This window comes from Rhea pennata, chromosome Z, assembly GCF_028389875.1.
Source record: "Rhea pennata isolate bPtePen1 chromosome Z, bPtePen1.pri, whole genome shotgun sequence".
Taxonomy (NCBI): Eukaryota; Metazoa; Chordata; class Aves; order Rheiformes; family Rheidae; genus Rhea; species Rhea pennata.
The window spans coordinates 26523904-26538560 of NC_084702.1; the positions used below are offsets into that span (position 1 = coordinate 26523904).

A 14657-nucleotide genomic window follows, 5' to 3' on the forward strand; every position below is an offset into this window, starting at 1 on the left:
GTGTACTAATAATTGAAAATCAATGATAGCAAAAAATCTATAGTCACTATTGCTAATTCTTGTTTTGGTATTGGTAATGCATGCTTTTGTTAGATTAGTTTGTAAATATCTTTCTAAAATTCTCAGAGCATCTGAGCAAAATCAGACATTTCTTTTAGACAGATTCATAATGAAGAACATTAAACAATTGAAAATTTAGAAAAGAGAACTGATTATGATCAATTCTCAGGAAGTAGTAGTGCAATTTAATTATATCAAAAACATAAAATTAGTATTCAAAGAATGAAAAAAGTGTATGCACCCCAAATGCACATATAATGGATGTGGTGGTTTAAGTAAATGTTGTACTTCTCTTGTGTTTTTTGCCATATGAGATTGGAGCTGTAAGAAATGTATTTATTACATTTTGAAAAGAAAATTGTTTTGAAAATCATCAGGTCGTTCAGATTTATTTGTCTTTCTTTTTACAGAGCTTTAAGTTTCTGCTTGAAGAGGATTTTATAGCTAATGTATTAATTTTATAATTGAAATATAGCATTGAACTTGCACAGAAAGATTTTGTAAAGGTGGCATTAGATGCTTTTCTTTTTAAATACCTGCAGAAGAATTACAAATGGAAAAGATGAACAGTGAGAAGTTCTTATACTGTGCTCTGTAAGGCTTGAAGCATCTTATTTTTCCAGTTTTTCTTCCTGTATCTTACTGGATTTTTGTTTTACATAGATAAGGAATCACTTTTCAATTCCATTAAATATTTTTGAGGAAGGAAGATGTTTAGGAACTGCTTTACCAGAAAATGAATTCAACATACCCTTGTCCTCTTACAGGTATTATTTTATTCCTCCTTTGTTACAGAATATATTCAAACATTATTGATTATTGTATCCATATAATTATATTAAAATAGGTACTATTTTTAATAATTTATTTTCCTTTGTTAGTTAATATTACAATGTCTATATCATTGTAGGCTAGAATCATCTCAGATTTTCTAGTCTAAATTAAAATATTATTCTTAAATCAGTGGTTTTAGGCTCTTGGAAATCCACTTCATGGAACGAATTAATTAAGTGTTTGACACTCTCTGACTCTTCTAAGAATCTAAGCCTGCATGGTTCTGGAACAGAGTGTTGGTTATCTGTGTAGTACAGTGTGTCTTCATGATGGAATGATGTTGAATGATTTACTGCATTTTGAAAAAGAGGGGGGAGAAAAAGGTGCTTTTGATTTTACCAATTTTTGAAGCATAAAATTCAATCTAATACATATTTAGTCTCCATCATAGAGGTAGAAAAATGCCTGTCAATGATACAACCATATAAAGATTCTACTTTCAGGGTGGCTGTCATCAGTACCTTTGAGCTCATACCCAAGTGAAACTGAAACGTGTTTGTGTGTAGCATTTGGCTGAACTGTCACTAACTTCAGATAATTAAAAATTTACTTTATTTATTTAGGATTGCAGAGGTTTTTTCCTTCTGTTCCCCCCCTCCCCACATTCTCCATCCCCATTTTATAAAATGGCACCTATGTAATCATAAATAATACAGTATTTAAGTTTTTCTGTTGAAGTGTATACAGTGATTGTAAGTAATATAATGCTTCAGTGTTCTTAAGAAAATCAATCTTTCTCTTTCCGTTTTCCTTTTTTGTTGTACTTCATTGAAGATACTATGGGCTCATAATTATTTCTGGTTATCTGTATTTTATTTAATAAGATTTAGCTACGTTCTGATTCATTGTGTAAGTATATTGGTGAATTCCAGTAAGAAGTCAGAAATTGCTTACTGGCAAAAATCTTAAGTCAAAGAGCAGTTCATTGAATCAAAGGAGTTGTCTTACAAAAGCTGTATGTGTGTAAGCCATGTACTTGGCGAATGGAAAGAGCACTTTCACGACAGTTCACTGTCGTGAGAGTGAACTGTTCACCCAAACCTTTTCCTCAGAACAGAGATTAACAGTTTTCCTAAAGGAATTCCCTAGCATCTTTGTAAGTCTCCAACAGTCTCTTCTTTCCACAGTTACGCAGAATGTGGAGCAAAAAACCCTAGCCAGTACAATCTGTGGAGCCTTGTAAACTAACCTTTCTCTTTACTTCCTTCTGTAAGCAAGATGAGGGCAGGCAATGATTTACATCAGAAATGTTCAAAAATTCAAACAATACTAGAATGTTAGCACTTGAAAACATTGTAGTAACTGAAATACTCAATCTTCTATTAAGTTGTTTAAATTTTTTTTCATTTACAGATCCATACTGAGTTTGCAACCTCAAGGCAGTGAAAGTGGAGTGGATGGAGAATATGATGTGTGTGAAGGAATTTCATTTGATGAAATTATGAAAAATGTTGACAGCTTAATGCAGAGGAAATGCCAGTCAGTAAAGTCAACTAAGTACTCACTTGTCATTAACATTGTCCCAGTAAAGGACACATTGACGTCTTCATTATGTGCAGATGACCAATGGGATTTTCCATATGTTGTACATTTATGGCCTTCTGTTCTTCTCCGCAATCTTCTTCCATATCAAATAACATATTCTGTTGAGGTAATTCTTTAACGTTTACATATCTGTGGTATTTCCTGCCTAGATTATGTAAGCTGATTAGCTAGTTTAAATATATTTTGTAAAAGAATATTGAAAGAAAGTGCTTCTGTTAAAATAGTAGTGAAGCAGAATTGTGGATCTTATCATAGAATCAGTAAGGTTGGAAGGGACCTCTGGAGATCATCTAGTCCAACCCTCAAGTGAGTGGCCTATACGGGGATCGAATCCGTGACTTTGGCATTATTAGCACCACGCTCTAACCAACTGAGCTAAACCTAACCCCCAAACATAGAAATCATAGACTGGTAAGGTTGGAAGGGACCTCTGAAGATCATCTAGTCCAACCCTCAACGTAGCACTGTATAGGGATTGAATCCATGACCTTGGCATTAGCAGCACCATGCTCTAACCAACTGAGCTAAACCTGCCCCATAATAAAGATGTGGCTGCATCTACAGAAATGAAACAGTACTGAAATGTGAAAAACACTGTTTTTAATCATTAGTAATAGCTTGTACTTTAGATAACTAGGTAAAAGAAATTTACACTGTAAGTTTAGTTTTGTGGGAGTGTCATTCTCTGTTTTCCAAGTGCAGCTTGATCCTACTTAAACAATATACATTCTTATGTGAATTATGGCTGCCTTAAGCAGTGTAAATGGGTTGGTCTGCATTAGGGTTTTATTTCTGATCAGCTGGGTGGTTTTTGAGAAAATCTCCAATCAGTGCCTATTTGCCAAGCTTTGACTTGAATTTCAGGATGGTCTCAGACATTCTTTCCAAATGAAATGAAACCAGAATGTGTGATCTGACAGTTAATGGGCATTCATTCCAGGGCCAGATGTAAGCTGCTCTCAATTAAAAGCCCAGAAATGTGTATGGTGTGGCCATTGGCTCCTCAGCAGCAGATCTTTCGCTCTGTGAAATTGCTGTGATTGTGCATTGCTACTTGGAAATAGGATAATAGAGATTAGATGAAGACAAGGAAACATTTTTTTAGATGGTCTTAACATCTAGTATTTGGGTGCCAGTAGTGTAATTTAATCATCAAATGTTGTCACAAATTCACTGTTACTAGAGCTTGAGACCATAGCTTCCACCACATGCTTAGGAATAACAGGCTCTTCTTTGTAAATCTCTTACTAATTTAAATATAATGAAAGAAACACTGAGTTGAAGAAATCTGTCATTTATGCTTTACTTACTGAATTTAGCATCAGATTTTTGGTTAAACGGTAACGACAACATATAGTGTTTTTACATTAAAATGTAATGGAAAAAGATGGAAGTTTGAGTGCAACATGCTTAAATAGCACAGTAACAATTTCAAAAGATGAATAGACAATGTTTGTAAGCAGGATAAGTAGATACAAATTTTGACTGTGAATATTACGTAAGTACACTTTTTTTTTTTAAGGGAAATGGGAACGAATATGACACTTTGGAAGAGGGATGCTCAGCCCAGATGCATAATGCCGTCTTGGATCAAACAAAGCTTGATTTACAGTTGCTTAATTATCTTGATCAAAATTGGAAAAGTGAGTACCATATAAAAAGTAATCTGCCAGATATCAGCTTCACAACATTTTACTGCATCACTGAGTTGGATAAGACTGAATTGGATATTGCTGTCCACGTGACCTACACAACTGGGCAGATGGTCATAGCAATTCACAGTCCCTATTGGATGGTAAATAAAACTGGTCGAATGTTGCAATACAAAGCTGATGGTATCCACCGCAAGCACCCTCCGGATTACAAAAAGCCGCTGCTTTTTTCTTTCCAGCCCAAAAACTTCCTCCAAAACAACAAGGTATTATAGTTAATAAAATCTGATAATTGTGTATCATGCTTTCTTATGCTGCTGAATAAAAGGGTTTTTACACTCTTAAAGCTATCTAGAATAATACTATTATGCTCAGTGAAGGGCATGAAAACTGGTGTATCTGTGCCTAAAGACAGACTATGATAGCATGTTGTCAGATATATTTGAAATGCAAAATCTACATTATCCACTGTATTGTTAAGAAAGATGTTCGTCTTTGAGAGAAATGGAATAGAGGAAATTCTTTCTTCAAAAAACACTAGTGAATTTTATTTAAGTTGCTTCAGTGAATGTCCCTATTCTGAATATGACTCTCTCTAAACATGTAAAGCTGTGGTTCTCAAAGTGGACACTTGCAGAGGTTGTTGTTAGTTTTGGTCTGAAGTGGTAGTAAGCTAAGGTTAAGTTGCAGTTTATCTTTTGAGATTGCTATGTCATATTTTTAATGATGAATATTACTGATTGCTGGAGTATTATGTTGTGTAAATGTAATATTTAGGAACGTTTTACAATAGTGATGAGAGTGTTGAAATTAACAAAATGACTAAACTATGTTGATGTGACTCTGTGCTCTTTGAGATTTAAATTGTGATAAGGTTTGGCCTGGATCCCAATGTGTTTGCTTTCTCTGGATTATCTTAGACTTAAAATTATTGTTCCATATAGCCTTAATTAGTTAGGAGTGGCAGAAAATACCTCTCTGTGAGTCAAAACTGGCAGTAGTCATATCTTGACTTTTTAATGGAAACATCAGTATTTCAGGTATGTTTTTATATAGATTTATGTGTGTAAATACTATATATGTGATTTTAAATGTTGTTAGTGTCTGTAACTTGAAAATTAACTCAAGATGCTGCTTTGTAGGTGCAGCTTATGGTAACTGACAGCGAACTATCTGATCAGTTTTCACTTGACACTGTTGGAAGTCATGGTTCTGTGAAATGCAGGAGTCATAAAAAGGAATATCAAGTGAGTTAAACTTGTCTTTTAAATGATAGGAAATATAAATAAGAACAGAACAGCATAATTGTAACTGTCTTTCAATTCATAGGTTGGAGTCACCATAAACAACAGCAGTTTTAGTATTACCAGAATTGTCACTTTCACTCCATTTTATATGATCTCAAATAGAAGCAAATACACTTTGGAAGTGTCTGAAGAAGGCAAGGAAAAGTGGATTCCTATTGTTTTGCAACAGGTAAGCTTAAAAGGGAAGCTATTCCTAGTTGTTTCTTTAAAAGGAGAAGAAGAGATTTAAGCACTTATAAAAATTATGAGCCAGGCACGGTGCCTGGTGACAATGTCTGAACATAATTGTGTTTTTTCAACAGACTATCTTTGTTCTGCTGTCTTTTCTTAATGTTGTTTTAGGACAAATTATAAGCCCATCTTGCATTAATAATTGTTAATGTTTCCTGTTACCTGCATCACATATTCTAGTGTGAGGGGAAAGACTTGTACTGTTACTGTAATATCTCTTTTTGTAGTGGTACTGATAGTTCTGCTCAATTTTTCCAGAGGTATGTGATAGTGTGATTTGGCTGACCTGGCAGATAGATGTCATACAAATTTCCTCACAGGAAGAAGATCCCTCAGGTAGCTTCAGATAGCTGCAGACTGTTCTTCTAGGGACTAGTGCCTCTGCTGGGTTTTTTGGGGGAAAAGGGGGTGTTTGATTTGGGATGCTTTTTTACCACATGCATAATTTTCAGGTGGCCCTCAGGCCAAGTGGTACAGAAGTGGCTTCTGCTCGTGTTGCCTAGGGCTAGTGTGCTGCTGAGCAGACTATTTGCGCTTGTCTTACAAGGTTGCAGCATAACTCTGTCCTGATACAATTAGTTTTTGTAGGTGTTTTGAGTTCTTTGTGTGCGGGTATGTGAGTGTTTTAAGTTCAGCATATCTGAACCATCATGTTGTGGCCTACCTTCAGAGCAGACAGCAGAAGCAAACTCTGTTTAGGGTAGTGTTCGAGCTCTGCAAAAGCTAGAACTGATCCACACCACCTTTGGGAAAGAGTTTATAGAGTGAACTGCCTCTGTCCCTTATGTGTCTTGAAGAGAACAGGTCCAAAATAGCACTTTAATTTGTTCTAACAGATAGTACGGTTGTTGAAGACCTTGTGCTGCACTCCGTAATCTATTTATTTAGGACTATAAGTATATCTAATAGTTACCAAAAATAATGCTTGCAGACTAAAATAATCCTAAAGTACGTATATGTATATTAAATGATATATAAAAATGTCTTTCAGTTACCTTTTTGGTACACTAAATACATGCTCCTTAAATATGTATTTTATCTGTACTGATTATGGAAGAGAAATTATGACCAGATACATAATGATTAAATCAGAATCCTTCAGATAAATTATTACGATTTATTGGTGCTGTGGGCTATTTGCTTCACTAACTTTTCCCTGGTAACAGGCAGAATTGACTCCTCCATTCCTTCCAAAAGAAATGTAAGAATTCTTTAGGGTAGTGATAGTCTGGCTGGATCAAAGTTAACTCGTTATTTACCTAATGAAAGTTCGTATAGATCATTATCTGCCTCTGATTATTTTAAAATTCCTGACTGATGTTAGTTGTAGTAAAAACAGATGCTTGTACCATTATGACCTGTATTAAATTCTTTATATTAATGATGTTTAACAGGAAAAAAGAAATACAAAGGTTTGTTTGCCTTTCACTGTTTGCTTTTTTGTCCAAAACCTGGTCTGAAATGTCAAATGATTTCTATTATTTCAATTTATGAAATTCATGCTACTTTGGGTTTTCACTGTCATTGTTGCATAGAGGTTTTTTGTAGAGTGTACATAATGATGTTAAGATTGTCTAAATGTTTAAGTTGGTATAGGCTTCCATAATAATTGTTACTCTTTTTTAAAAATATTTCTTTGATTTTATTCAAGAACAGACTGTGTGCTGTAAGCTTGCACATTTATCTCATTTTCTAATGTTATGTTTCTTTAACTGTTTGAATCTACATAGCTTTGTTGATTCCGTAAAGGCATGGTTCCTTATCTGGCTCATTAATAAGGCTCTTAAATGACAGTGACTCATGTAGTATCGTAGGCCATTTCACATCTGACCTCTTACACTGGGATGATACAGAGTTTCACTATTCCTTAGTGTTTTTTGCTTTATACTTGATGTGGGCATTGTCTAATACAAGAGTTATTAGAATAAATTATATTATTATGCAGGAACATTTAAAAATCTTTGCCAAAACTATTCAAAGGCAATAGCTTTGAAAGTTCAAATATATTGTTACAGTATGTAGCAGTTTTCCTGTATTGACTCTTGTTGATATGCTTACAGGGTTTTGTGATTATCCCGAAAGCATCATTTGTTTCTCTGATGTTTCATAATTGTATTAATTTATCTCAGTCTCTGTTCATTTATTAAGTATCAAAGGACAATTTTGTAGATTTTAGGATCACTCCTAACATCATCTGAAAAATTAAATATGACAGTTTACTGAATATAGTAATAGTAACTAAATTGACAGGTTGACAGGGAGGTCTGTATTACCTCTTTAAATTCTTTCAGACCTAATGCCCCAAATTACTTACCTTACCACAATGTTTTTTTTCCCCCCTTTTGACAACCAATTTCTGAAATTCTGTGTTGTGACAGTTAACTCTCCCAATGTTGTTCATCTGTTTGGATTGCTCAGTCCATTTTTGTTTTTAATCTCGTCTATATCTGAGTAGAGTCCAGACTCTTAGTCTAGTGCCACGTGTCTAGGAGAGATTTCTAGGAGCAAGTCTGATGCTATTCTTGAGATATGGGACTGTACTATCTAGCTAGACTAGACTTTTGAATTAGTGCCTCACTTTTTTTGAATACTTCTTACTGTACTCTAATGTTAGATTGATCTTTTTTAAAAAAAAAAAAAAAACAAAATCACTAAGTTAGTTAATCATTGTTGAGTTAATCATAATTAATTGTTGTTAATCCTTATTTCAGCCTGATTCATTGGCCTTTCTTCCCGCCTCTTAATTTAAGTTTTGTTATGTTATGTTAAGCTGAGTCCTTCCTTCCACTTTCCTCTTATATGACTCTTCTTTCTTAGAGACAATCTATTTTATCAGCAAAAAAAGGAACCCTTATGTAGAACCCTCTGTTGTTGGGCATGTTCCCTGTTTGGGAATGCAGTTTTCTGTCATAAACACTACTTTCTCTTTTTAGAAAAATCCAGTTTTCTTCCGAGTTTACAACTGACAGTTGATGGATGTTATTCAGTATGAAATGGCTTGTTAGGGGTAGTGCTTTGAATTAGGTGTAATACAAGACAGTTGACCAGCACACATGCTTAAAAAAAGAAAAAGAATCTTGATCAAGACTATATAAAATTCCCTGCTAAACATAAATTAAAGGTATTAGTATGAATACTGCTTGACACATAAATACAACATCTGGTGGAGCACTTTGTAAGCATATTGCAAAAGATTTGGAAACATCATTTTGTGACACATTCTGTGACTAAAGACAATTGCAAAAATTTGTCTGTTTTCTGTAGTTGTTTCTGTTCCTTTTCATTTAGCCAGTCTTTTTTACTTGTTCTACTTTTGCTTTTAAACTTTAATTCATTGTTGGCTGGCTCCCTCTTTCTTCTGAGCTCTCTCGGTTTCAATGTTGAGACTAACCTGCTGTATTTTGTACTGGTTTACAAAACGGTTTAAGTTTCCTTTGTGTGTAGGATACATAATGATTTAGGTAACACCTTCAATCTTGCTGTTTAACTATATTTTTTTCCCTTGTCTTCCTGCTTCCTGTGGTGTGAGAAACAATGGGAGAGGGAACTTAGTGGCATGGTAAGTTGGTGAACTAGTCTTTCACCATTGAAGATTTAATTCTAGGTTCAGACATAACTGAATATAAAAATCTCATATTTTAATCTGTGTTGGAGAGATGCTTCAAAAATTTTCAGTGTTACAGATGAGTAGTTTGAAATACAAGAAGAATGATTTATCTAAACAGTCTTTGGCTCTTGCTGACGTTCTCATTGTAAGTGTAAAACCACCACAGTCTTTAAAAGAATGCAGTGTGCATTTGTGAACACAGTTGAGAGTTACTGCTTATTCCTGCGGTAGGACTTTCGTTATGGTTAAAATTTCTGTTCTCATTCCTTCCCCACCCCTCTCATGTATTTAGTATGTAAACTCTTTGAAAAGAGATTTTCTGTGGAATTTCATCATCTTTAACTCAAAATGGCTATGATTCAGTTGTGGATGTGAATAGCAGAATGTCCTCTATGCCTAAGTCCTCAGTCTTTTTTTAAAAACAAACAAAAAGCAGCTAGTGTGCTGGTGTCCTACTTTACTTACTCCAATTACTTAACATTGTATTAATAGTAATATGCTTTTTTGTCATTGAAGATAAGATTCTTTTGTATTTTTTTTCTTTTTGGCAAGAGCTCTCTTAATGAAAAAACGAAGCATTGTCCACTGAATTTTCTCATTGACAAGCTGGGCCATTTTGGTTTTGCAGTTCTGCTCAACTTTATACAGTGAATTTTACATACAGTCTTACCTCTTTCACTCTTAGCTCTCTATCTCCTCTGTTTCTTCACTGAATTGTCTGAATTCTTCTGACTTTCTGTTTATTCTGTTCAGCTAAGTAATTATTTTTAGGTGTTCTAACAGCATGTCTGATGCAGTTTGGTTCAATTTTGGTTAAATTTAAATAAATGAACTTTAGTGAGTGCCATTTAACATCTAGCTTGTTTTCACTTAATTTAGATTATCTAATTTTTTTTCTAGTGTATTCCTTTTTGGCCTGAAAGTGATAGCAACAAACTACTTGTTAGAGTTGAAAATTCTGACCTTCCCCCAAAGAAGATCGATTTTGATAAGCAAGAAAACTGTCTCTTACTGCATCTGGACAACAAGGTAAATGGTTGTTTTCAGAAATTAGGTAAAGCAGCATAAATATGTATTTCATTGCACTCACCACACCTGTCTCCCTTTCCATACAATCAAGTATTGCAAAGTTGTGAGGAAAATATTTTGTATATATAAAAATATAATATATAAAAGATATATGTATATGTGCACACATACATTATATATATGTGTGTGTGAGTGTATATATATAATATTTTAAATATATGTGCACACATGCACTTGCATATATATATGTATACATATAGACATATATAGTATTTTAATTTGATCTGCCCTCCCCTGTCTCCCTCACAGCATAACTTAATTTACACTTGTATGTGATGTACACAAGTATATGTAGGCATTTCATTTTAAGTGCTCCTCTGAGAGGTAAATCCAATCTGAAACACACTGTTTTGTCAATGTTCTGTATCTAAGACTGAAAGTAGTTACATCAGTTTTAAGGTAACACTAAGTTACTCCAAAAAGTAACCTTGACACTAAATTGCTTCAGTGTGGTACTCAGTCTTACCTAGGAGGTAGTTTTTTAAATGTGTGATATTTCAATGATAGAATGTTTTGAAGGATGTTGTTGAAGGCTATGAATGATCCAAGGAAGATTCCTCTACTAACAAATTGGAGAGTACAGAACTCCTTTGAAATTTTTAACCAATAAGTACAATGTCTGTTTGCTGAAATAACAGTATGATTGGAAAATACTTTTGAAGTACTGATTTTGATTTGATTGATTTTAATGATTTTAACTTATGAGTATAAAAGTTTCCAAAAATACCATGAATACATAAAATAACTATTTTAGAAATTAATACCACTGTTATTTACTTTGCAATTTTTACATCTAACAGCTTGGAGGAATTATAGTGGATGTTAACCTGACCGAGCATTCTACAGTGATTACCTTTTCTAATTACCATGATGGTGCAGCTCCATTTCTGTTAATTAACCATACTAAAGAAGAAATCATTGAGTATGGACAGAGGTATGTATGTAGAATTTTAATGTGGATGTCTGTGTGAAGACATGTGAACTGTACTTTTATGTATTGTGTGATATTAAGTGTAATTGGAGTATAGCTTAAGTGGTGGTAAAGCTTTTAGGCTTGACTACTATTATGCAAGTAGCTGTTTTAACCTTTCCTTGCAAGTTTATGGATAAAGTATGTGCATTTGAAAAATGCCTAAATTACATACTGATTTAACAAAACAGATGCATCAACATTTCTTGCTTTGTTTAACTATGTGCAAACTATGAGAGCACCATGAAGGGAGCTATCAAAATGTTACTGTGTAGAATACTCTCATCTCCTTACATGGGAACTTGTAATCTCCCTGTGCATGGGAACTTGATTTTTTAAATCTGTTAGTCATTTGTGAAAAGCAGATCTATGAGTTCCGTGTCCAAAATTCTCTTTCCTTTTCAGCTATCTAAGCAGAAAAAAATGGGGGTGGGGAAAGCCTGTGCCTTAGTAATTGATGTCTGAATTTGTCAGCACACCTAAAAGCCTGTTATCTTGTGAACTGAATAGGATAGATTATTAACAAAGTAGTGGTAGGTAGTGCCAGGGACCTGGCACTACAAATGAAGAAGCTTTTTTATGTACAACATACTAATGGTCTCATTTTATGTGGAGTTTGTGTCCTTGCCCTTTACTCTCTCTCATAACATCCTTGAGTTACTTTGGAAATACACATGTGCTGTTTTGTGCAGAATAAGTAACAGAAAAGCTCTAAACATATTTATTATTCTATCAAATCTAGTTTAGATTTAGTTGGAGCAATGGATTCAAAAGTTATGAGAGAGATTGAAGGAATGGACAGAAAGACAGAAGTTTTATTAAACCAAACCACAACTTTTAAACAAATGTGAATTGTCTGCAACCAGTAAAAGTTGGGTTATGTGCCTGATGCATATGAGGCAAGGGTTTGAAGAAAGAAGGATAAGTTACTAAAACTCAAATTCTTTTGTTCATACTAATCTACACAAAGCCACTTTTGAGGCATGTTGGAAAGACTGGAGTCAAACCTCTTACCAGTGTAACTTCGGCTGCAGCATAGCTGGATCAATGCTATGCTGTACCACCTGACTGCAGCAAGCCTGAACCTGGTCTCACTCTATAATGTCTTTATAATGCTTTGCTGCAGTGTGCAGATATACTTAACTCTAGAGTTGTGCAGCATGCCATGCTGAGTAGTGGAGTGTATCTACAACATCCTTAGCCTACGTCTTTGCAAGAGCTATGCAGAGTCTTCACTTTTTCCTTTCAGACAGTCAGAGCCGTGTCATTTAGAAACTGGTGCTTGAAAAGCTGAAGAACTTTTACCAATTAGTCCTGCAGCTGTATGCACCTCTTAAAGAATGCATTCAACTTCTTGCTTTGTTATTTGAAAAGAATAGCAATTTTTATTTTTTTTAGCTGTTTTTGAGCATCCTCAGTGCAAATTTTCGTATGTATGGATCAGCTTTTGTAATTAACTATGCACAGCATTGGCTACCTTCAGAGAATTTTAAAAGATAGTCTTGCCAGTACTTTTTACCTGTATCAAGATGGATCAAGTGTTTAAAATCTGTCTGGAGATATCCACTGTATCCAGATGGTAAATTGTTTTCCCCTCAGTAAATTACATAGAAGAAACCTTCCCTAAACAGTGGATTGTTACCACATTTTTTTCCTCCTCTGTGTTAGATATCAAAACCTGAATTTCCTTTTCGGTTTATAAGCTCCACTTCCTATTTTTTTTCACTGTTTTAAATTTCTCTATTTATTACAAGCAAGGAAGAAAATGAATATTTAAAAATTTACTGATATGCTGTATTTCTAAAAGTATAACTATATAATATTATTTTCATTACTGTGCTGAAATTTATTTTGTGCATGTTAAATACACAATGTTTAAGTTTTAATTTTCATTAAAATTTATTTTTAAAAATTTATTGTGTAGGGGTTCTTGATTCTTCAGCGGAAATGTTAGACTCTGCGAAGTCATTGATACGAAAATAAAATGTCAATGAATGTTTTATATTACTTTGTTGTTGTTGTTTTAGTTCCCTCTGTGAGTTGGAAGACTATCTTCAGCCAAATAAGGCTGTGTTGTACACTTGGGCTGACCCAACAGGATCTAGAAAATTGAAATGGAAGTGTGGAAAGAGAACTGAGGAAATTACTCCAAAGGAAGTATGTTTATTATATAGGGCTGCTTTTAATGCTGTTTTTTTTTTCTCTCTTCGTATGCATCCAATGGAGGTTATTCCTCCCTTCCTCTCTCCCTCCCCCGCCACCTACTTTGTTAACGATGTAAGTTTTTCCTGCCACAGGCAGTACAGTACAGATTAGTTTGAAGGTCTGTAAAGATGACTGTTAAATAGATAAGTTTTCGAAAGCCAGGAATATTAGTTTGCCTAGTGACATTTATGCAGCATTTACTTTCTTTTTACTAGCTGTGCATGGAATTGGTATGGAAAGAAGGCTACACTTTTTTGAGGTCTTTGATATATGAGATTAGATGAATAGCTAAAATTACGTATTTTGTGAGTGTTGGCAGTACAGGAAAGCTTTCACCTTCAGAGCTTGGTCTTATTTTGGACTTACTTAAATTCCATGGTAATTGTTGAGGTGAAAGCAAAACCCTGATTCACTTCAATCCAACCTGTTAGTTTGCTTTCTGAAATCCATCTTCTGCTACAATTTTGTCTACTCCTTGGAAGTTATTTGATAGAAACTGAGGTACTGTAGAGTAAGTAGGTACAGAATATGCTGAGCTGTGCAGCCTTGTCTTAGTGATCTTAAGGTCCTTGTGGCTAATGTGCTTCTACCATGACTGCTATTTAAAGAAATTCCTTAGTTCTCCTTTACTTTAAAAGGAAAATCCATAGCTACTTTGTTTGGCTTTAGCACGTTCTTTGTAAGTTTTTGCTTCATTACCTGAAGCCAATGTAAATCAAAGGTCCTAGAAACTTCAGCCTTTTTTCTCTGTACTTTCAATGAAATACTTTCTTACGATAAAGAGCCAAGTTAAATTACTGAGTTGTTTGTGATGTGATGAGCTTGCAAAAAAGTGCAGTGTCACTTAAGAGAGAAGAGATGGGATAGCAGTCTCCTCTTTTAAGTCTCCCCGTCATTTCATTATGTCCAGCTACATGTTTTTTTTCTACCCATGTGTGCTGCTCATAGTGCTTTCAGACCCTTCTCTTAGCTAATGCATCTCACAAAAATGGCAGAAAACAATATAATGAAAAAAGAGGGTTTTTTTTTTAATTATTTGGGGGTTTTCAGTTGGGTGGTTGTTTTGTGTTGATTTGTTTACTTTTCTCCTGAACTGATTCAGTGTAGGACTTGATGAACGTTACAGGCTTCTGGGAGCAGCCAATGTGGAGAATATC

At 34.4% G+C, this 14657-nt stretch overlaps 1 protein-coding gene across 2 annotated transcripts in view; it reads left to right on the forward strand.

Annotated features, from left to right (window-relative positions):
* Window positions 1–14657, forward strand: part of VPS13A (vacuolar protein sorting 13 homolog A) — a 118719-nt gene that overhangs the window by 71746 nt on the left and 32316 nt on the right. For both annotated transcript variants that reach the window (XM_062599239.1, XM_062599240.1), the window contains 8 exons: window positions 724–827; window positions 2248–2545; window positions 3962–4357; window positions 5234–5338; window positions 5421–5567; window positions 10137–10265; window positions 11126–11259; window positions 13323–13452. In XM_062599239.1, the coding sequence (XP_062455223.1) occupies window positions 724–827; window positions 2248–2545; window positions 3962–4357; window positions 5234–5338; window positions 5421–5567; window positions 10137–10265; window positions 11126–11259; window positions 13323–13452 (1443 nt within the window). The remainder of the gene's footprint in view (window positions 1–723; window positions 828–2247; window positions 2546–3961; window positions 4358–5233; window positions 5339–5420; window positions 5568–10136; window positions 10266–11125; window positions 11260–13322; window positions 13453–14657) is intronic.